We start from the raw sequence: 23,997 nt of genomic DNA on the forward strand, positions 1-23,997 counted from the left end.
TTAATACAATAGGTCACAGAACATCGCTGTTTCCAGTCCACTGTTTCAAAGGAACAGGGAAAAAAGTGATAGAAAAAAGACTGCATCCTTAGAAGAAAAAAATCAAGTCTTTTCATATAGACAGCAAAACAGGACTCATTATGAGTACACTTCTCCCCCTTCTTCCCTTTTTCTGTTAATCTTTTGGTGTTACAGGGGTTTTGCTGTCTCTGTTTAATAAGCACATTTCATCTAAACAGTTTTCTTGAGTTCCAACTCACACATCTAATAAAACACACTGTGTTTCAGAGATGTGCCAATATTCTAAGCACAAACTGTATGTTATATTTTATTTTTTCAAAAGTAATGCTTCATAATATGGTTGACAATTATATTTTAATATTGATGTCAACAGCAGCCCATGAAAATGTGCACCTAGACTCTCAACTTTGGAATTTCATGGCTTCTCATCACTTGGTAATACACTCTCCTTAGCACCATTTTTCCTTTGTTTGTAATACAGAATATTGTCCTTTTTTCTCAGAAAGCTCCCAGTATGGTCAGCTGTGCTAAAATTCAAAAAAACACCCAAAGATGCTCTATCAAAACCTAAGAATGCCTCAGATACTAACGAATTAGCAAAATCCATGTACAATTAATACAATTAATATTGCTTCCTACGTGAAAGGCATGGAACAATGCAGGCACCAAAAGGTTTTACAGTTATGAATGAGAACACATGCACGAAGGAGGGCAAGAGGAGGAACCGAAGGGAAAGGCATGGGCACTTTGGAAAGCATCTGAATAGCAATGGTGTAAGAGGTGATCGACACGCCATATACCTTTGAAGAGAAGGAAAAATTCAGGTTTTGGGTGACAGATCTGGAATAAGGAGCGGAGAACCTTGCTAAGCAAATGCTAGAATGAGATTTCTGCTTTTCACTGTCAGCCCTGTTTCTCAAACGGCGCCGGATGCCAGCTCACAGAAGGACGAGACGAGTGCCAGAGCCGCGCACGGCGGCAGCAAGAGCAGGGACCGGGAGCAGGCAGCAGGCTGGGACACCCCCTCTCTCTGGCAGCAGCAAGCTGTTCAGTCTGTTCAAGCTGCCTCCTGGATCTTCCAGGCTTAATAAACCCTCCCTCAGCTTTCCTACACATCTTCTCTAGCGCTGGGGATTACCATGAGCAAAGTGAAAATGGTGAGGAAGGGTGCAGGGCTTGCTAAGGCGGAGGGGAGCTGCACAAAGCAGGGCAGATGCACTCAGGAGGAACGTGCTCCCCAGGGAGATGCCTCAGGAAAAGGAGAGGTGGGAACACATCATCCCCATCGGACGAAAGCCTCTGGCGTGGTGCCCCTGCTGCTTCTGGAATAGACCTCCCTAGCCATTAACAGGAACACATTTCAGTATAAGCTTTTCCTTACTCAATTAATATAGAGCCCCTCATTTTAAAATCGTATTAAAAACATTAATAAACTATAAATAAACAACCTGAAACCAAGCGAGGACTTTGGCACACGTTCATGTCATGCACAAACCGAAATCAAGTGTGACCAGCCAAGAAGGGGTGCTTCTCAGAGAGGGGTATTTCCAGGCTGTTCGGTCTCTGCATCTTACTCATGCAGCTGAAATATTCTCTTGCAAGCTCTAAAAATAAATTCACTTTCAGATAAACCTCAATGTTGTAAAATTCAAACACACAGCGAAAGGTTCAGAAAGACAGCATGGAAAATATTATATTATCATAAAGAGAGCTCATGTTTGAAGTTTAAAGAAAAAAATTCAGAGAGCACATGCTTCTTGCCTGGAATGGGTCAGATCAAGATTAACAGCTGGGTAGGGTAATATGACAGCTTTTGAATACATGTATATGTATATTGACTCTACTATTAAATTTAAACAAACTGCATCATTTTGGTTTAAAGAAAGATGTCTGCTCACTGTTTTGTCTTTTCTGAAATTGTTTTACCTTCTTCTATTACAATATTTAAAAATTACTAATCCAGCTCAGTTTTTCTTCCCTTTGAGCAGCAGAGTGTCAGTGATGTCTTATGATGCAATCCAATTACTCTTACATTTTCTGACTCTCTAAAAAGCTTTTTTATTAAAACAATACCACAGCTAAGTGACAAGACTTTACTAAGCTTGTTTAGGCAACATCAGTCCACACTTATTAAGGCCCTTCATTAACACTTACTGACTCCTCAGCTGGATCTATCACAGTCAGCTGCAACAAAGACATGCAATTTTAGGGGAGTGCTCCAGATTCTTCCAGGAATAAAGTTAGCCTACGCTGGCTCCAAAAAATATGTCTAACTGTACAAGTTGCCTTGCTAAACCATCTCGATCCAAATTCCAAACCGCAGTAGCTCAAAACTGAGACCTCACTTCCCAGACTCCTTGGGTGCAAAAGCAGCTTGGCTGGCCCTCAAGCAGCCACAGGTGCCAAAGACAGCAGCGCTACATCTAAAGGGACAGTTTCTGCTAGTTTAGAGCCTGATAAAAACAAACAAAAATCAGCTTCGACTGCCTAGATTCTACATTTAGAATTATTCTTCCTGTCAAGAACAATTATCTGTTCCCTATCTACAATGAACAGACACACGTGCTTACACATTCACACATAGTTTTTACAGTTTGGACATTTTTAATGGGTTTGTAACTGTAGGTAGTGTTGATACACATACTAGGAAATTTTGACAGGACTGATAAAACCTTTGAAATCTGATTTTTTAAGTCACCCTGGAGGATACATTAAATCTCGTTAAAAGGAAGCTAGCTAAACGGGGAAGCTAAGAGAGTTAAACCTTCCCAGGCAGTACGGTAAGCAGAGATACCACACTGGAGGCTGAGAGCAAATACATGCCACATAGCAACAAAAGATTTGAGAAAGTGGAAAAAGCAGGCAGCGTAGCTGAACAGGAGGGTATGAGAGGTTATCAGAAGCAAGAAAACATCCTTCTGAAAGCTGGAGTTGTGTCCAAATCAAGGAAGTAGAAAGACTCATAAGCTATTGCAGGTTAAATAAATAAATAAATAAATAAATAAATAAGCAAAACCAAAGCAAACTCAAACTACAATAAGGCAAGCCAAAAGACAGCCTGAGAAATGACTAGCAGAAGACATAAAAATTAACAGCAACCCCTTTTTCATGTCCGAATGCAAAGCCTGCCAGTCTGACCAATAGATGATTGAGGCACAAAAGCAGCAGTTACAGGCCATAGCAGAAAATAATAAAGTATCTTGAGTTCTGCATATGGAGAACATAGAGCTTGGAGAAGCCGCCGCATCAGAACATTTATTTACAAGGGACTGGTTGGATCATCCATTTCAAAGGGAGGTTTCAGTGGAAGAAGCTACAGAACAAACATATGAACGCTAACAATTTGTGCAGATCAGATGATATTTTTGAAAGAGTTCTCAAGGAACTCATGGATGAAACAGTAGTATGACTAACTGTCTCTTTTAAAACTGGCTCAGTATCAGAGGACTGCAACATGGCTAACATCATGCCAATTTTAGAAAGGGACCCAAGGGAAAGCCAAAAAATTCCAGGTATCCTGACATCTGCACTGGGCAAACTCATAGAAATTACTAGAAAGAACAATACTAGCAGACACATGATAGTATGTTATATTACGCAAGTCAACACAGCGCTCCTAAAAGCTTGAAAATACCACAAATGAAAAAGAAAAGCAAATATTAAGGAACAGAGAACAAAATGAGAACACCCTAATTCCAGTGCAATAAATATAAGATGCATCCATCCCTTGATGACTGTTTTCATTTCTGGTCCATTTTTATAAGATTACATTAGGACTGGAAAAAAGTAGTAGAAGACGATGTGGATGACCAAAGATATGCAGGCTATTCCATACAAGGATTGGCCAAGTACCCTGTGACTCTTCAGGCTGGAAAAGAATTGACTGTGTCACTACGATAATCGGCTCTATGCCTCTTAAGCTTTCACACATGTATAAAAAAATTTTTCACTGTTTCTTCCAATAAAAGAGGTAGGGTGTATGAAATGAAATTAGCCAATGGCAAGTTCAAAAGCAAGTGAAAAAGGTATCTTTTTGCGTAACACATTTGAACTCCAGAGTTTTTTGACACAGGATGTTCCAAGTTTACATGGGTCCACAGAACAACTAACTAAATTCATGAAATGAAATATAAGAATAAAGTATAGCTATTAAACTTAAGAATCCAGCTCTTTGTCTCAGGAATTTCCCAAGCCACAGATTTCTGGATGCCAACAGAATATTCTGCAGAAGTTTACTCTGCGCGTTCATCCTATTCTTACACTCTCTCCTCAGCATTTGCTGGTGGCCGCAGGTGGGAAGAAGACACATGGCTGTAGCTGAGCTTGCGGCCAACGCTGTACAGCTCTTCCTCCGCAAACGTGCTCTAGCCACTGTTCTGGGTGCTGTGCTTTAGCCAGCTGCCCAGCACGGGCAAATACGTTGCAAGTGACTGAGAACAAGGAAAATATAATGGCCACAAAGTCATCTTACAGGAATATTGTTTGTTCCCCTTCATACCTTTTCAGCTCACCTACCCTCTGCTGCATTTATTCTACTATTTCCAAAGGCAGGGAAAGGAGGACCAGCATGAGCGAGGCATTTTGAAACAGTGATGCTAAGGGTTAGAGGTAGTACCCTTGTAAGGCTGATTATTTGTTTTCATCTTACTAAGGCTGTCCAAAGAAAAATTATCCCTGACATTATGAACCCAAGAGGACAACTCCTTAGTAGCACTTCTGTTTTGATTCCCATTTGCACTGATGGGAACATTAGACTGCTCTGACAGGTCAGCTAGTCCTAGAACTTAACTTCTCTTACAAAACTTAAAGCCAGACTCCCCAATGGTGCAACTCGGCTGAATTTTGCCACAGTTGGGTTCCTTAGGATCACAGATTATAAAGACTGGTGTGTTTTCTGGGAAGAAGGGCTGTTTTGGGAGGAGCAGTGGGAATGAGATGAAGACAGACTGGCCTAAGATTTGGTTTGGTTTCAAGTAATAACCTCGCCACAAAACTTTTTTTTTCTCAGTATTTCAGAAAGCTGGTCCAGGCCTCAAGGTGCGTTTCTCATTCTTTCTTAGGGCTCCCTCAAATGAGAGCTGGCATCTCCCATTACATGGACTGCAGGCTCCAATAAATCACAGGATACAGTAAACTGAGCTGACTACCGAATCTTACCCATAAGATCGTATTTCTTTAACTTTGTCACAGCCTGGCAGGTAATCAGAAAGAAAATGCCCTTGCTCATGTGCTTATGGGAGCCTTAGATATACAAAATATCCTGAAGTCATTCCTGCTTGACATCACACAATCAGACCCAGTATCTGCAAGCAAGATAAACGTATTAATGGTGGGAAAAAATTTGTTAAAAATAAAATATGCAAATGCTTTCAGGCTTGCATGTCGTTGATACTTTGGAAAGGTTTTGTGCGCCCACGATGTTTTTCCTTTCAAGGGTCTAGGGGACACGTCCAAATCGTTACCTCAGCAGCTGCTATTCCAAATGGCGCTCAAGCGTCCCAGAAATGAACAGCATCAACTTCTTTAAGTACATAGCAGTGAATAAATATGTTCTCAAATGTTTACTAGGGAACAGTCTGATCATCAAGGACAGGGAAAGCCAGTATCAGACTAAGTAACTGTCAGAACATAAATCCAGGATAACACTGTTCCCATCACTGACATTACTTGCAGTTACTTAACTGGTTTAAGCATAAGTCTTCCTAACCCCAAGCCTAAGCGTAGCAAAGCTTTACATTTGGAGGGAGACAGTACATATGAGAAAGGAGGGAAAAAGAAAAAGAAACCTATCTAAATTTTACTGAGCCAAAGCCTGTCCTAAACTGATTTTATAAAGAGAACCAAAAATGTATAAGATAAATATGTGACACACTATTATATAAAACAAAAGTAAGGCAAACTATAACAAGAGGGAAAAAAACTCCTAAAGACATCCCTTATATGGGCCAAAGCTCCCAACGAGGTCCAAGGAGGGACCTCCGTTCATTCTCTAATGAATTGAGAATGTTTCCTGAAAAATCTTCTATTTTTACTCCACGTTAATTTTAATTTTAGTCCCTGGTAGTAGCTGAGTGGTTCCATTTTTCTGCTTAACTTCTTCCCAGTTATGAAACAGGTGCTGTGAAGAGTAGTTAAGTATTTACAGAATGATGAAAAAAGATTCTTTTAAAAAAACTCTGCTATTATTAAGCTCTTTATTATATATTACAGTATATCCAGTATTTTTGAAGTTAACATCCTTCTTGCAAACCCTAGACAGTGATGGAGTTTCTTTCTATAAAACACGTCCCTTTCTGACGAATTTGTGTACACTTTTGTTTCCTAGACACTCTGGATGCTTTCAATCAATACAGACTGCCAGGAGTCAGTGTGCAGTTTTCTAAAGCTGCTTAAGAGGTGAAGCTGAAAGCCTTTTCCTGTAAAGTAAAAGTAAATTACACTACTCAATTACACTTACAATCATTTTATATTGAGTTTTTTCTTCTTTAATTTTTGAGAAGTCTGTTTTGATAAGCTTGTTACGCATATTGATAAGACGGATCAATTATTTTAAAAAATCAACCTGAACCAGACTCTCCCTCATTTTCACCATTTAGGCTACAGTACTTGCCAATAACTGTGAATAATATAAATTTTAAATTACACTCTTCAGTGAATATGTTTATTACTGTCACATCTGAGCAAGAGGAAGCAATTGCAATACCAAGTGATGACACATACTCATCAAACCAAAAGAGATCAAAGGATCTGAAACAAATACAAGACAGAAAAGGTTTTCACGAGCCAAAGCCCTCTGCAGCAATTCTTTGAAGACAATGTGCCTCCTCCTTCTTAGTTAACAGAATTAAAGAAGAAACAGTTCGTAGGGGGGTGGGGGGGCAAATTCCTGCTATTTTCCTAAACATTCTCATTCCTGTTATTTTCTTAAACATACACACACATTGTGATACATGTAATTAATAATAGTGTGCCAATTCTTCACTGTTTTGACTGTCGTTTACACCCACTATCCTCATGCTTCTAGCATTCTTCAACCTACAAGATTTTTGGGCCCCAAACCGTCATTTATTCTATATTTATACAGCTACCAACCGTGTAGTTGTACAGCCCTGTGGCCTTTTCACGTAATCTCTACATAAATCTATGTCAGCATAAATGAAACAACAGTAATTATAATATCCTGTTCAACAACATTCAGCAAAGTAGACCTCCAATCCTGACTGCACCTCTTACATGCATGACATGAACACTTCTTATAATGACCTGTTCTGTTTAGCAAAGTTTTACTCTGAAATGAATCCTCTTTATCTTCACGTCGTTTTATCCTTTCATAGTTTAACCATCATGTGATCAGCTCCTGTGCTAAACAACACAAAACTAAATAAAAGAAGAAAAAAACCTTGAAAATGGCAGGTTCAGGTTTAAGTTTCTGATGTCAAGAATGCATTATGTCTCTGAAAAAAGACAGCAGTGAGCTTTCAAGAATACATCGAGCAGAAAGGAAAAAGAAAGAAAAGAGAAGCTTAGCATTACTCGACAAATGAGTATAATTAATGCTGTATTTCTACACCTTTCAAGTCAATGATCTACATTGCTGTAACTTAACTGAACCGTGTTCAGGAATAGCTGTTCCAGAATAACTATTCCATAATATTTCCATGTTTGAACATTTTTTTTAATTACAGCTCTTAAGACCTTTTTTGAAATAATTTTTATGTGCAAACAAGCCCATATATAGCCTGCACACATCTGCCAAATTTTGTAGTTCTAGAAGAAATCACACAGTGTGTGTTGATTTCTTAAGTTGTCAGTGCTTAAAGACTTATTGTTACATTAATCATTAAAAGTAATAACTCTTTGGTTTTGCCCTGAAACTTCCATTTTTTCAGGTTTATTTTTAAAATCAATGGTATAAGGCAATTTAATGGATTTGGGAGGAGAATTTCTTGTTTTTTCTTTCTTGGAGCTTAGTGAATGAACTAATCCATCACTTCTGAAAGGAAATAAACAACCGTTTAGCAATGCGCAATAGCACTACCCAGCAACGCTACCCAATAGCATGCCCAGAAAACCTCTTCATTTTATGTTCACTTGTTCACTATGATACTTTTTCAAATTGCAAGAGAAATCACCCAAACTGCAATATGGAAAGCCACCACAGCAGTCACTCCAGGTGCTGCCTTGATGGAAATGCAGCTCTCGGAGAGTTCCATAAAAATCCGAAACCTCCTAGCCTAGAAATCGTGTTGTACCATGTGTGTACCTAAAATGCTATTGTAGCATGGGATGCTTCTTCACTTTGACAGTCACCTGTTGGTTCAATCAGAGGAAACAAGGTTATTACCTAATTTTTCATGGCCAGAGACTGATGCTTTCAGCTATGCCTTAGAGCTCCCCGGCTCGTGCACTCACTCAGAAACACCAGGTAAGGCCTGAACCCAACATTCAACATTTTCTAACAGAGCATCAATGCACCTAAGGCTTTTCTCTCTCACCCGCTGGGACGTAGTCATTTACCACCAAAATGACCAGAGGTTCTACATTAAAAATCTATAAAATTCTACCTCTGTTAAATACCATGGTCTGATACAGCAACCCGCTTTGCAAAGAGTTCAGGATCCTTTATTCTTCTCTCTATACAACCTAAATAAAAACATCTCTTTTTCTTGTCTACATAATTTCATAAATTCTCACCAATCTGACACCTACTTACTGCCTTCCTCCAGTTCATCCATTTTATTTCTCAGTGGTTTACCAATTTAATGCCGTTTTTAGTGTCATAATGGAAGAGAAGAAAAAAGCATGCCTGTCAATCACTATTTCCATAGCTTTAATTTGTCTCCCAGCCTCAAGCGCTCACTCAGGAGCACTGAAGTTTCATCCATGGCAGCCACTCCTATTGAAGTAATCATTTACTGTTATTCTCTAAACTTAATCAGAATTTCCAACGTTCACCGATATGTTAGACGCAAATGAGCATGAGGAAGCTTAGAATTGAAATTTGTCTTTCCATTTTTGTTAAGACATCAAAGGGTTCAATATTCTTTCAGTAAACAAGTTCATCAACACAAAACAACCTAACTCCACGCTTCAGATTGCAAAATAAAACAAATACAGAGCTATCACAGCATGATGCTAAAAGCTGTCCATCATCTTTGTTTGCCTGGCAGGAGATCAGGAGTTGTGGAGAGTATGCTCTCTCAGGAAGCAGGTATTTATACAAATTATGTATAATTTAAGTCTTGTACATAATCCTTGGAAATTCATCACCAATGAATTGACATGTTATATATATATATATATATATATATATGATGTAAATGCACTGAATATTAAATGTTATGTACCAGTACTTGGAGGAGGGGAGGTTTACCATGTAGTCTATAATAATTTGCCCCATCATAACAGCAGATGCTGCTTTAATGGAAACTGCACTAAAATACTCTGATAAGCAACTACCCAGTCCTGCAAGCTGCTGATTTACTACCTCAATGCAGTGGGAACAGAAGGTACCAAGCAGCTTGAAGGGTCAGGACTTAATACCCTGTGCTCATAAAGGGTTTTTCATTTAAAAAACAAAATCTTTTACAAAGAATTAATTCAGCTTTAAGATACTTCTGTGCACTACAGAAATTTGATTGCAACATTCAGGTTTTTTGCAAAGCCCTAAATCCCAAGATTTGAGGAACCTTATATGAAACTTTGAGGAACCTTATATGAAACTTTGAGGAACCAACTTTGAGGAACCTTGTATGAAAAACTCTGCTCTAGCTTTGAAAAGTTTATTAATTGCTAGCCTTAATATTGGAATCAAAAAGAATGAAATGTGATCCAGCTACAGCTGGATCTGGGTCATACATTCATAAAGCAAAGGAGAAGAAGGAAAAAGCTTTTCAATCAAAGGAAGAAAGAGGGATTGAGGCAAATCTGTATACTGTTGTATACAGCACACTATTAATAAGATTTTCCTACCAGGTCTCCTTGCAACATAGGTGTGGGTTTTGGTTTTGTTTTTAACCTGCAACAAAGAATGTCAACATCCCATATTTCAAACCCACCCCAAATTTTTCCTCTCCTTTAGGAGCTCTTGGCTGTAGAAAGCAGGACCTAGAAGTCATGGTGTGCTGACTCAGCGGTAACTCTACCAGCTATATACATAACAACAGCAACGATGGGTCAGATCGGTAGATTATCTCCCACAGTGACTATCAGTGGATACCTAAAGAAGTATAAAAGGATACAGCAGGCATACAGCGTACAGTTTCCCAGCCTACATACAGCTCAGGGACTTTAGACAGAGGTAATATCATTGTGTTTAACAGCCATGGGTGGATCTTTCTCCTGTAAAGTTATCTAAATGTGCTAACAGCCCACATCAGCCACTAGCATCCCTAATTTTCCATGCCAAAGAGGTCCACAGTTTATATATGCCTCTGTGCTAGGAGTACCTAACCCTGAACTCCTAACCAGGATAGGATATGGTTCACTATTAAGCTACACATGTTCACACACAATATAACTGCTTCAAAATGGGAGATACAAGGGCTGGCACTGTCTGCAGGGCCACAGCACTGTATCATATGCAGAAATAGTACAGTGCGACATGCACACAAAGGCAGGGTTCAGCCACACAAAAAACCATACAACTGCCTTTAACAGCAACCACATAGATGCCCTGGAAAAGCTGAAAATGGAGGTTCTGTCCGGGTCTCTCATGATCCTCCCAGTCTCTCCTCTCTCCTTTGGGGCACTCTGGTCTTGTTTATTGGGGATTAATGTGGAATCAGGGCAGCTTCACGCAGTAGAAAAATACTACAACAGATACGCCATGTCTTTTGATGGCAAACTTAATGCTGAAAGAGCTGTCGGACTTCTTTTGCTTTTGAACACAGCACAGGCCCTCTGGCACACTGCACGTTGCTGGAGCAGAAGAACCACCTTCTCCCAGGAACTTCTGCCTGCCTTTGCAGTGGCTGTGCCCAGTATGCCTGTACATGATGTGTGCTTGCCATTTTTCTTCCTTGCTATAACACGAAGCCAAACATTTAACCAATTGATCTGTCAAGATAAGACAAACTTTTAGCAATTAAACATCTGCTCAACAAGCTGAATCTAATTTACAAACTGAGGTCTCCATCTCTTCTAACATCCAATTTTCTTCTTTGATGAAATAAGAAGCGTAACACCTCAAATGCACTTCATAACATGTTGGGTTTTTAAAAGCTACGAGCAATGTTTGAACAGCCAACAAGAAGGTGAGAAGGAAGAAGAGGAATAGCTACATGACAAGCTTGTAAGGAGAAACTGAGAAATGTGACTTGACACACAGGTCGCAGCAGGTGACACGTGATTTACTGATGATAAGGGCCCACCGAGTACTTTCTACACTGTCAGTAATAATACCATACTGGAGATACCTTGTCTCTGGGGAATTGGACTGCTTGGTAAAGACATCCTCAGAACAGATGTCTTATTTACTGAACTAATTCTTTTGTGATGACCTTGATCAATAATACCAGAAGCAAGGCGAGTGACACCTGCACATCCTTCTGAATTTTAAAAACCCTTTAACCTCTCCCTACCTTACCAAACGCATCAGCCCGTGCTGTCAAGTTTCAACCTATTAATCAGCAAACTTTAAAGCACCTTAATGGTACAAGGACACTATTGCGACATCAGTTTTCTTCTACCAGGGATACACTCGCTCTCCAGCCCCAGGATTTGGATTATTGCTGAGTAAAACAGGATGATGAAACTATTATTGCTGAATTGTGCATGATTCATAGTTTGTAATAACCACCTCCAAATATAAAATTCAAATTTACATTCTCACAATCAAAGGTCAGAAAAAGACAGCAAGAATGGGTCATTATTCATAGCAGTTAAAACTATACATTTACACTAGCTACTGTGTATAATTCTTAGATGAACTGTGACTACACCTGTAAAGAATGTGATATATACAGAATTACCAATTTATAGCTTCTTGTATAAATCCTGCTACATTTCCCTGCAACAAAAGCTTTTTCATGCAGTATTAATGTGCCATTCCTTAACACACAGTTCTCCAAATATTTAATCTCCTAAGTATCTCCTCCTTTTGTAGAAGAGAAGAACAAGCGACAACAGACTGGCTCCCCAGCATGGGAACACCTTCTGCCAGCACTCAGTGTTGCAAGCAAGGCAAATCCAGCCACTGCTGCCCTTTAGCAAAAGGTATGCTTTTATTGTATATAAACAAAGAGGCTTTTAAAAAATATATATTTCTTTGTCTAAAACACAGGGTTTAAGACTTACCTATGCACTATGACAGCCAAATTATTATCACTTGAAACATGTAATACATTATGGGCACAGGCATACAGGAGGACTGTATATAATCCTCACTAATGTAAAATATTTCTGCCTACAATCGCTCAGCATTTGGCATATCTAAGCCTCCTTAGAACTATCAAACAGAAGGCAAAAACTAGTCAATTGAACTGGTATCCAAAAAGGTCATCATCATGACAGCATGAAAGACTGTTCGTCTGATCCTCCACATATGTCTCTGAGACAAGCAGATCTGTAAGAAGAATAAGACTTTTACTTTACCGAGTACCAATATAAGCTAAATTGTGAAGCAGACATGCATTGTACCAGTTTCCAGGCTATTTTATTCTCAGTAATCACAGCCTACACATTCAGTAACTAACTGTTGGACCAGTAACTACATCAGAATGGAGTACCTTGGCATTTTTCCCTTTTGAATTTTTATTATTTTTAATAAGAATGGTGAGTTCTATATAATCATCAAATACAAAAGACTTCAGCTTTAATTTAGAGCAAGAACACCCTGACCAGCAGAAGCCTGGCATGAGGAACAGAAATAAAAAGAACTCTTATTGCCCTTTTAAAAAATCAAAAGTAGCACCTTATCAGCATAATGGCAGCATTATTTAAATAGCTTTCATGTGCCATTTTCACGACACTATTTCTATTAAATCATTGAGAATAAACACCTATTTTCATTTACTAATCTTTTTTCCCAATTAGAATCTCTCTGAATCTGTGTACAATACTAATTTCATTTCTTCTCACTTGCTTGCATCTTAATTAAAATCAGCCTATGTTGACTTTCATTTTTACAATATATCTGCCTATTTCACATCACAGCACCTTCATGACCCCCAGAGAGTCATGAGCCTTTAATATTTTATTTTGACCTTGTTAAGTTACTGGAACCATCAAAGATTTTTCTTCTTCCCTCAGTAAGTGTTTTTTTATCCTTCCTGAAACGCAGAGTATGTGTGAAAACATGTAATTGAGAACTACGCTGCCTTTAAACAACATATCTCTGATCATTTATTTAAAAAAGAAACAATTTTTTGCCTTTCAATTTATTACAAGAATTAGTTTACGAACAATAAACTTCATTATTAAATAAATGGGGATCAATAATTAAATGATACTTAAAGGCCTTTTCCCCTGAGCTTCAGGACAGAAAAACAGTTTTCGATTTTCTATTAAAAAGAAATGCATCAATAATTGGCGATTTAAAAAGAATTTACAGCGGTCATCTTCTACATAGGTATCTGAGTTTACAAAAGCAGGGAGTTTGTGGGGAGAAGCAGTATCTTTTATTAGAGCAGCGGACATACCTGGAAAGTAAAAATACCCCGTCAAGACACACAAGCCCTGCTCCAGGCCTGTAGCAGAAAGGTTGCCTACGTGTTTCAACTCCATCATTTGGCCTAATAACAGGTATTACTGGAAACGCGCACAGCACGTGAAGAAGCATCAATTCAGATGGGAAGCAGAAAGGTGCAGAGCTACCCCTTCAGCCTAACACCTGCAAATTTATCTTTGGAGCTCACAGAAAACACAAAATACTGGGTACACTGGTGCATACATTTACGTGTATGCCTTGGGTCTTCATCCAAGTTCTCCCAGTATTACCAGTCTCACAGCACAGGCTCAGACTCAGGTAAAGGTTTTGGCACAGTCTGAGTCCTGCTGGAGGAGAAACCCTGATTACATGCTATCGTTAGCAGACTCTTATTTACATCTACCTTCAGCATGGACCCTTACATGATAGATAGCCCAAGCTATCTAACCTATCCACCCGTTACAGGGAGGCTATCTGGCAGAAGACTTTTCAAGCAGAGCTCAAAGCCTTAAAGGCAGCTGGGATTTACAGCCACTTCGTGCTAGCTTTGGAAGGCACAACTGCACAGAGGCTGAGACATCCGACACCCAGGAATACCGCGCCATGGAGCCTAGCTGGGAAGCATGCTGGATTTTTTGCTCCTTAGACAAGTAGAGCAGACACAGCCACAAAGGTCTCTTCACTCAGGATTGTATTTACATTCCAGCAAGCAGAGCCTCAAGTTCGCCAGTCGTGTACAATCAGTATTTGGCTACTGGGTGGAGGAAACTGGAGGCAGCTGGTGACAAAGTGGGAGAGGTAAATTGTTTGCCAGGAAAAAGCTGAAAAGTTTCAACAACGACAACAAAAACGTTTAAAAAAAGAAAGATCAGAATGGGTGAGAATAAGGGTCAATAGTAAAATGGGGAGCGGCAAGGAAATATGTCTATTTTAAGGAGAAAGCAGCATGAAGGAAAGCATAGAAATGTGTACAGTCCTCTTTGGAGGACAGGAGAGAAAGAAAAGATGCTGCTTCTGGTTGAATCAGCACTTCATCTAGGGAGAAGAATAAAATTTAGGGGCTTGCAAGGAATACAGCTAATAGATCACCTGGGCATATGCTATAGAGGAGATTACAGGAAAGTAAAGTGGAATTCCCAGTGGAAGTAATTATAATTTCAGCGCTTCATATGCTGTGCAGATTTACCCAAGGTCCAAAGAAGAATGCTTATTTAGCTGCTTATCATGCCCACCTTCTTCCCTCAGCACAGTATACCCCTTTCTCCCCCGGCCACCTTCAAACACGACTGCTGGTAGTCAAAGAGCAGCTTAAGTTCTGCCACCAAAAGCAGAAAGCTATATATGAAGAAATACAATACAAATACCCACAGCTCTCCTGTAGATTTTGTTACCAGTGAGTGCTAGCTTACCGGAAAAATTCCTTCATGGGCTCCTATCAGATAGGGCCCATAACAAGCACCTAATATTATTGAACCTGTCATTAGCAGCCTCACAGTGGCTGTGGAGACCAGTACACAGACACGAGCTCTGAGGGGGGGACAGGTTCTCTAGCTGTGAAAGCAAAGGAGCAACAGATTCCTAAGTACAAATACTTGCTTTACCATTAGTTGATAGCTGAAGTCAGAGCTCTCCATGCACATTAGTCCCCCATCTGTACAACAGCTACAGCTAACCACCCTGCCATGTCACTGTGCAGGTAGTGCTTATAAACCACCGCCCCGGGACAGAACCGAGTTCTGGTCTTCAATGTAGATACAAGTTCAAGTGAAGACTATAAATCCTACTTGCATGTTTACAGAAACATAAGTGGGCAGGGAGAATATCTATACCATAAAATTCTTGGGCAGCTTCCTCACATTAAATACATTTGAACTGTTTAATATTTTTTCTCATTGATACGAATTGGCAGGAATTGAAAGAGAAATGTTACAGTGCAAATGGTCACTTGCAGTAACACATTCTCAGGCTTCAGCAGTCAGCATTCACGAGCAGACTTTCCCCACCCCGGACCTAATGTGACTACTTTGTTCCTACAACACATCTGTGCTCATCTGTATAATGGATACATGATTTTACAAAAGAGGAGTAGAGGTAGACACTAAGGAAGGAGAACTATCTGTATTTTAAGAAAGGAGGGTAAGAGGTGGAAGGAATCATCCCTTTAAAAAAGTGAATGAAAATTCACATCTGCTATTCAAACCCTAATTTCCACTATTATCACAAAACAACAGCAAACCCCAACAGTGGTCTCAAACCTGAATTATTTATATGGTCTCAAGATGAACAGTTTTATTTCTCCTCAGAATGTTTGTATATAAGCATATTTTTTTAAAAACCTAAAAATAAAAGACATGTTTTGCTGAAGCTAAAAATGCGTTTGCAAATATGGTAATTGTTCCTAGATTATTTCAAGATCTTAAAGGATTATAGGAGCAACGTTTTAATTTGAGAAGTTCCCTATGAAATGGATAAACACTAAACTGCTCTTAAAGATGGGCAAAAGATCCAGCAACACATTACACAGCTTGATCAAGGCCAAGCATCGTGTCGATGGTAGAGCTGAGTCCTGCAGCATGGTATTCTGCTATCAACCACAAACTTCACTTCCCTATTCCATTAGTAAAATGTATTGTGATACAACAGCCTTCCCTCTTCTGCAGAACAGAAATAATTATACTATTTGGAAGTCTTCACACTGGTAAGTTAAACATACATATGAATTCTACCAAATTAAATTTAAAAGCAGGACTGTTTGGTTAGATTATGTAAACAATATGCTCTAAGACTTGCTGAGTTCTGAGAACTGAAACCACAGACAGGCAAAATACAGCTGCACGCAGTCAGATATGGTGTGTCTGCTAATATTGGAAACTTTATCGTGCTGCAGCAAATTTAACTTCTGATTAGTATGTGCACAGAAGAAACATAGACTGAATGCACCAGAACAAAAACAAAAATCATTCCAAGGTTGTAAGTTATGAAAGCCAAGGGCACTCACTTATTTTATGAAGCAGTTGACAATATTTATTAGTTGTACTGTTGTGGCATCTAAGAGCCCCAAGCATGGGCCAAGGCTCAGCTGTGCTCATCCTTGCAAAAATACAAAACAAAAGATAAACCATAAACTGCTGCAGGCTGTAGCTAAGGGCTTCATACAAAGCTGTCAAGTGCCAAAACCCCTGACTTTTAAGAATGTGCATCTAAAGCCCAGAGCTCAGTTCCTCAGCTAGATGCTAAGTTTGGCACCAGATTCACCTGCTGAGCAGGAGGCCACCTGGAGTTAGCTGATATCAACTGCTCGGACCAAGGATGTGCCTGAACTCCCACTCTTCCCTGCACTTCAGGCATTTGAACCAAGACTGCAAGGGAGACACATTTGCCAGTTTGGGAGTCAGACCCTGGAGCCCATATTCAGTAAAGCCAGAGGGGATGCAGAAGTATGCACTCAGCATCCTTTCTCAGAAGCTGGAACAGAATGCAAGAAAGACCCTCAGACTTGTGGAGCAAGGAAGCTACGCACACAGGGGACATGCTTCTGCAGCTTAATGGTCAGAACACCAAGGAAGAGAGTCCCAGGTTCCAGCCCGGGCTTTTAGGGTTGTTCCTGGTTTTATCACATAACTTAGATGTAAAAATACACAAATGATCCATAAAATAAAAATCACATTGCCCAAACAAGTACCTTAACTAACAAGCTATTGAGTTGGGATGACTCTTGCTTGTTTCCATTCTAGTCTTGCGACTCTTGTATCGTGAACGTGAACACAAAGCAGAATTTCTCATGCCTACTTCTTTCAGGTACCTTCTAATTAAGGCAATCAGCGCTTGCAATGTTTGTGTTTTTTATTAAAAGAGTTGGAATAAATATTTATTTTTAGGAGCCAGTTCTTTCTTTCAATCCGGCTGTAAGTGTCGCACGCTGGAACAGTGACATAGAATAAGCTGTGTAAGCCACATACACCATCTTTAAAAAAAAACATAGCTGCTCATTGCCTTTTAAATGCATTTATATTTTCCTACAGTTGTACTGATAGTCAAAGGCGCTTGTCTGCTTTTCACAGCACATATTGCTATGTTTAAGAAGCACTCTTACAAATTCTCAATCTGGCACCTCACATAAAACACTGAGTCACAAGTCCCTTGAACCCCAAAGTTGTTCATCCTTCTATTTACTCCTTCAGCCCACTAAAATGCCAGGATATTACTCTCTGCCAATTTCTCATAACTTAAATATTAAAATAACTGCTCAGTGAGCTGAGAAGCAGGCGGTAGTACTATTACAGCGCTGCTTTCAATTTCAGGCTGCCTCGCTCAGAAATGCACCGTAACTTTTCTGCCTTCCTGCAGGCAGCCAGCCCTCCCCGTCGGCGGGGCGGCAAGCCGCACCGCACCGCCTCCCCCCCCAGCACCCCCAAAACCCACAGCAAGCACAAGCTCCTCACACCCGCCCACGGCCCCCACGGCCGAAACCCTGGGGCGGTTTTTCACCTGGAGCATTTTTTTATCCGGATGGGGAATTTAACCGTTCCCAGTATTGTACAGGTACTCAAAACGCCCTGGGTGCCACGACGTCCACCGAGGGGCACGTCTGGCAGCACCCCACCGGCGGGGCACCCCCGCCCGGCCCCCGCAGCACGCCGCGCCGAGGGGCGACGCGGGGCCGGTCCTGCCCCGCGGGGAGCGCGGCAGAGGACGCCCGTCAGCAAGGCGAGGTGGTATCGGAAGACCCCCGGCCACCCAAACCCCGAGGCGGGGGCTGCCGGTAACCTGCCGGCCGCGGAGGCGCGGGGGGCGGCGGGCGCGCCCCTTGCCGAGCCGGCAGGGACGCCGCTCCCCCGGCGAGGGAGCCGGCCGCGGGGCACCCCTCGCCCCCGCCCCACACAAAGGCGCGGCGGGGAGGCGAGTCGGGCCCCGCCGCGCCTCCCCGCTGCCGGCTCCCCCCTGGGCACCGCCTGAGGGACCGCCGGCCCCGGTGGGGGCACCGCCGCCCCCCGGGGGAGAGCCCGCGCCGGGCGCGGGGACCACCGCGGCGGCTGCCGGCGGGGCCAGGGACCCCGGGGCGGGCGGGACGGCGAGGCGCTCTGCAGACAGGTAGCTCCCTGCTAAAATGGAGGGAGGGGAGAAACGCGGCGCTCGCCGGAGAAACTTACCGGAGGAAACCGACGAGCCGGACAAACTGGAGTTACTGGATGCGGCCATGGTCCCTCCTCCTCGCCCCTTAGCTGCGAGCCCCGCGTCGGCCCCCGCTGCTGTCCGGCCGCCGCTGCCGCCAGCCCATCGCAAAGTGCCGGAGCCGCGCCGCGCCGAGCCGCCGCCGCAGCCCGCGCTCGGCTCCCCGCGCCGCCGGGGAGCGGGTGGCGGCGGCGCCCCGCCGAGCCGCTGCCGGCCGCTCTCCGGGGCTGGGCGAAACCGCTCGGCAGGTCAGGGAAGAGGCCCCGCGGCCCTTCCAGTGCCTCTCTCCGCCTGGGGAGCAGGGCTTACCTTGTGACGGGGACGGGAGAGCCGCCCTGCCAGCGCCTTCCCTCGCCTCCTCCCTTCCCTTCCCTTCCCGTCCCTTCCCTTCCCTTCCCCGCCTCCTCGCGGGCAGCGCTGACAGCCCGCCGGGGGGACCCGCCGCCGCCGCCCGCCGCAGCTCCCCTCACGCACACAAAGGAAGCGGCGGCGCTGCCGGCCGGGCTGCCGGCCCCGGCTGAGCGGGCAGGGTGGGTCCCGCGCGGGCCAGCCCCGGCGGCGCGGCAGCCCCGCCGAGCGGCGGCCAAGCCCCTTTCCGGCCGCCGCCGCCTGGCACGGGGCTGGCGGCGAGCGCGGCTCCTGCCATGGCCCGGCGCCCGTCCCGCCTCCCCCGGCGGGGCGGCAGCGCCTGTTGAGCGCCTCGGCCCGGCGCCCCCCTCGGCGGTGCCGCAGCGCGGGCTCCGCGCTCGCCTGGGCTCCCGCGGGCGCCGCGCCCCGCCGCCCCCCGGCCCTGCCGGCCCTCGGCCCCCCCCCGGGCCGCCGGAGACCCCCGCTGCCGCGCAGCCACGGCTGGAGCGGGGCTGCGCACCTGGGGCAGGGCTTCCCAGCGCCAACGCCGGGCTCTCCTGTCAGGTGCGCGGCGGAGGCCGCGGGCGCTTCGGGGCCGCAGCCCGGCCACGGTTGGGGCCTGCCCCCCCACCCCCCGCAGCGGTCCCGGTCCCGGTCCCGGCGGCTCTGGGGGGACCCGGGGGCACCAGCCTGGGCCGCTGCCCTCTGTCTTAATGGGCGAGTGGGAAAGAGGAAGAGCCAAGAAAGCATCACTTAGAGGCTTCCTCCTGTTGACTGCCCTTCGTGTTTCCTCCGCAGTGCTTTATCGCCAGCCAAAGCTTCCATCTCATTTTATAAAATGAGGGTGAGAAGGCTGCAGGATGGCGGTCAGCTGCCATACGGTTGTCAAAAGCCGAGTGGCGTGGCAAAGTCTTGCTGGCGCAGGATCTGTAAGAAGCCTACAACCCATTTGCCTTGATGATGATTTATGAAAGCCTTCCTTATTTCATAACAGAGTCTGTAACACAAAGTTACTTCGGGACGAGCGAGGAAGCGCATTAAAGTTTCTTTGGCAAACTAAGCCTTACCCACCCAGCTACCCAGCGTCTCAAACGAGCGTGCAAACCTCCTGCCGTCGGTAACCCGCACCGGGCCGCTTCCCCAGAGCCAAAACACAACGCGGGCTGCCCAGAGCCTGCAGCCAGTTCCCATTTTTGACTCGGGAAAAGAGGTACCGCGACCCCCTCTAGCGGCAGCGACACCCGTAGCGGCGATCCCGCCGCCGCGGCTCCCGCGCCCCCGGGGGACTCCGGCCAGCACCTCCGGGGGCTTTCCACGTCTCATTTTGGAATGACGGCTTGCTCCATACGGGAAGGAACGAGCTTTAAACCAAGCTTTAGGTTGTAAATCGGCACGTGACAGACGCGGGACAGGCGTGTCGCTGCTTTTCGGCCCTTGGCCAAATATTTCGTGTGACGCATTTTAAAGATTGAATGCTGAGAGCAAAATGAGAAAGGTAGAACGTTATTTTGTCTTTTGGATTAGGTCATAAAACGAGGCTGATGCCTGGGATGTAGGAAAATACTGTAGTAGTATGGCAAACGTCAAGACTGTACTAGTAAATTGTCCACTGGCAGAGTACGTAATGTTTCAAAGTGGGTATTTGCTTGCCTCCTACATGTTTGCTTTTTCTGCTCCTCCTGCTATATCTTTCTAATATTTGCCTCCTTGTCGTCTGTTATGTTTTCATTTTTCCCTCCATAATCTAGCACTGTCTTGCCCTCATGTCTCTCCGGCAACTGTCGGAAACATGTCTCATATGATCGGTGAAATGCAGTGGTGTTAACAACCCTGGCAGAATCTTCAGGGAAAGAGGTAAATAACCTAAAAGAGAGAAGAATCCCTCACTCTCCTGTGACTTTGCAGACGGAAAAGAATTTTCATCATTAATTCTCAATTATCTTTGCAGCTATAATCTGGATAAAGCAAGAGAGGAACTTCTTCAGAGAATGACTACTCCAGGTATTCCAATAATTGCAAATTAAGTATTTTCTGTCCAAAGTCAGTGAGTCTGAACATGTCTGGTTATGAACATGTATACCTTTGAAGGACAGGCAACTGCTGATAATCTTTGTGATAATAGCAGGTATGAGGTTGTGTAATCTCAATTTCCACCACATTGAAAAGGTAAATTAATAAAGTTAAGTGAAATGTACTGTAGATTAAAAGAAAACTCTTTCACATTTCACGACAGGATGGCTTTTTTCTTGTTAGCAGCAAAGAACATAAAAGCCATGAAATTAGAGGGGAAATTACTAGATCAAAGGGGAAGCAAATTTAAAAGAAACAAAAGTACCCTTTTTATGTGTAAAAAGTGCAAAGTGAAGACAATGCAATCACATCTCAGTTCTATTTTATAAAAACTGTGAACAGGTTCTGTCCTAGTCTTATTTGTGCAAAGCCCGGATTTAACCATCACTAACAGTGGAAATACTCGGATAACAAGAATAAACTTTAAATTGTAAACTAGATACTCTCTTTGATGTAGACTATTCCTGGGCTTTCCACAAGTGCATGCTTCATATAAGCCTGATAAAAATCTTCCACTTTACACTCCCTGTGGAACTAAACGTAGTGCCTGCTTGCATGATATCTGCACTTTTATGAGAAGTCCAAGCTTCCAAAAGTTTTGAGGAACTCGGAAAAATCACATTTCCCTATGTATGACCTTAGAAACCCCCCATGGATGGACACTGCTGTTGATATTAACAGTGACTTGCAAAGGAAAAGTACCAAACTGTATGCTTTGTATTACGCATGAGAAAGATCTGAAAGCTTTTCTGGTTTTCATTCCTGGGGAAGATTCCTTGAAGATTTCCTTGCTTCTAGATTGGTTCAATGCATTTTTTACTGGCAGAGTTTCAATGTTTGGGGTTTTGGGTGGGTTTTTTCCCTTTTTTTTGTTCATGATTAGGGAGTTTGTCAAAGAACAAAGATTTAACAAACCAGTCCTCAGTCTATACCTAAATTCCAAAGAAGTGACTGCCTCCCTCATGCTAAAGCCCATCTGGCAACACGATATTTGAAATAACATTAAACTCACTGCAGAAGAGGCCATTGTATTCCAAAAGCTAATAGGTGTGGGAAGCCCAAAGTAATAGTTGGAAGATTAAAGGAACCGAAAAGCGTTGCTGCTTGTTTCTGAAGAATCTATGAAAATACCCAAAAAGTTTCTCCAAACTTTCGGTGTATTAAGTTACTTCTGTACCATAATTTTCCACTCTCATACTTCTGCATCCTATTCCTATTCAAGCTAGAGCTTACACATATTTTGTTCTCCAGTAACCAAAAATGAGTAAATAACATGGAATTACATCAAATAATAAGTCTCACAGCCCAAGACTTATTGAACCCAACAGAAAACTAAGTGAAATTACATTTGGAAGTAACTCTCTTTCACAGTGTAACTCTGAACCTGTTGATGTGTAGGTACATGCACAATTTCATTGTCACATGAACTCTGGTAGAACGATGTATTTTGGTAAAATTATAGGTGTGAGCAGGATGAGGACCTGCATTTGGAGAGCCATTGGTGCAAAGCATAGTGACTTTGACAGCTAAGGACATGTCTATGCTGCTTTTGTGCTATGGAGTGGCTTCTGGAGTGGCCTTGGTTCCCCAGCCAACTGGTATGTACTGGTTTATGTCCTTATTTCAAAATGAAGGCTCTGCGGAGCAGGCAGGCCACCTGCCTGCTGCACAGTCATTAGTATCATAGCTAACTTGTAATGACTTTGTGAAGGCAAGGCAAATCCTCGCTGATAAATAGGTTTTATATTCCCATGCAATAAAAGCAAGCAGAAAGTCACCCTTCCCCCGGATAGCAGGATGAAAACCTAGAAATAACAAATAAAGGAAAGTGGGCAGAACTGTGCTGCTTTCCTTCAAGAAGCCAGATTTTTCCCTTTTGACCAAGTTGCTTATTGCATATCTAAGTACCCATACATACTTAACATCCCGGTTTCCTCTCATTCAAGTTTAGACATAGTAGGCACTTTCACTGTGGAGGCAAAAAGACCTCTGCTTAGAACTTCTTTCATTTTACTGACTTGGCAGAATGCTTCCTGCTGCAGAAAAAGAGATATGAAATACAAGTATAGATGAAAAAAAAAAGGTAGGTCACCATATAGGGTCTGTACCGACATGAATCTCTGCATCAGCCTGGCTTACTCAGTCTGAAAGAAATTCATCTAAGGCAGACCATCATTTATATCACTATCTTCTACCTGTTTAAGTCTCCATTATACAGGAGCCATTTTATAAGAGCCTTCCTAAAAGACTCTCACCCGAAATCAGTGTGCCTTGAGTCTCCTCAGCTGTAAGCCCTCCCCATCCAATACTACAGCCAAGCTTCATGTGGACTCCTAGCAGCCAAGCCTCTGTAGATGGCTGCAGTACAATCCTTAAGGCCCTTCTGGTTTTGCTGTCATGGCATCTCAGATTATGTTTATGGCATCTGGCATAATCTGCTACATCTGACTGCTGGGTTAATACAGCAGAGGAGCAGTGGCTTACTCTGCGCCATAAACCTGGCGGGGAGGACAGGAGTTTGAAACCTAGTTAACTAATTTATTTCAGGACAAAATTTGGCGTTTATTATTTCAGTGTGAGTGTAGATAGCTTGGCAAAAATGCTGGGGTTTAATTAATTATGCAAATTAGAGGAAAGTAAAGATTTTGGCCCACTGCTTTGATTATGTAATAGGTATAGAAATATAAATGTTCTGCACAAGACAGCAAGACATATGACACAAAGATTTAGAGTTGTCA

At 43.1% G+C, this 23,997-nt stretch overlaps 1 protein-coding gene across 2 annotated transcripts in view; it reads right to left on the minus strand.

The window, feature by feature from the left end:
- The window catches only part of CHN2 (chimerin 2), a 166,923-nt gene extending 147,950 nt beyond the window's left edge, over positions 1 to 18,973 (minus strand). For both annotated transcript variants that reach the window (XR_014229081.1, XM_082320653.1), the window contains exon 1: positions 18,820 to 18,973. Coding sequence is in view for 1 of the 2 variants with exons in the window: in XM_082320653.1 (XP_082176779.1) it covers positions 18,820 to 18,868 (49 nt within the window). In the remaining variant the exon portion in view is untranslated. The remainder of the gene's footprint in view (positions 1 to 18,819) is intronic.
- Positions 18,974 to 23,997: the final 5,024 nt, after the last annotated feature.

This window comes from Platalea leucorodia (assembly GCF_965183815.1).
Source record: "Platalea leucorodia genome assembly, chromosome: 1".
NCBI classification, from domain to species: domain Eukaryota; kingdom Metazoa; phylum Chordata; class Aves; order Pelecaniformes; family Threskiornithidae; genus Platalea; species Platalea leucorodia.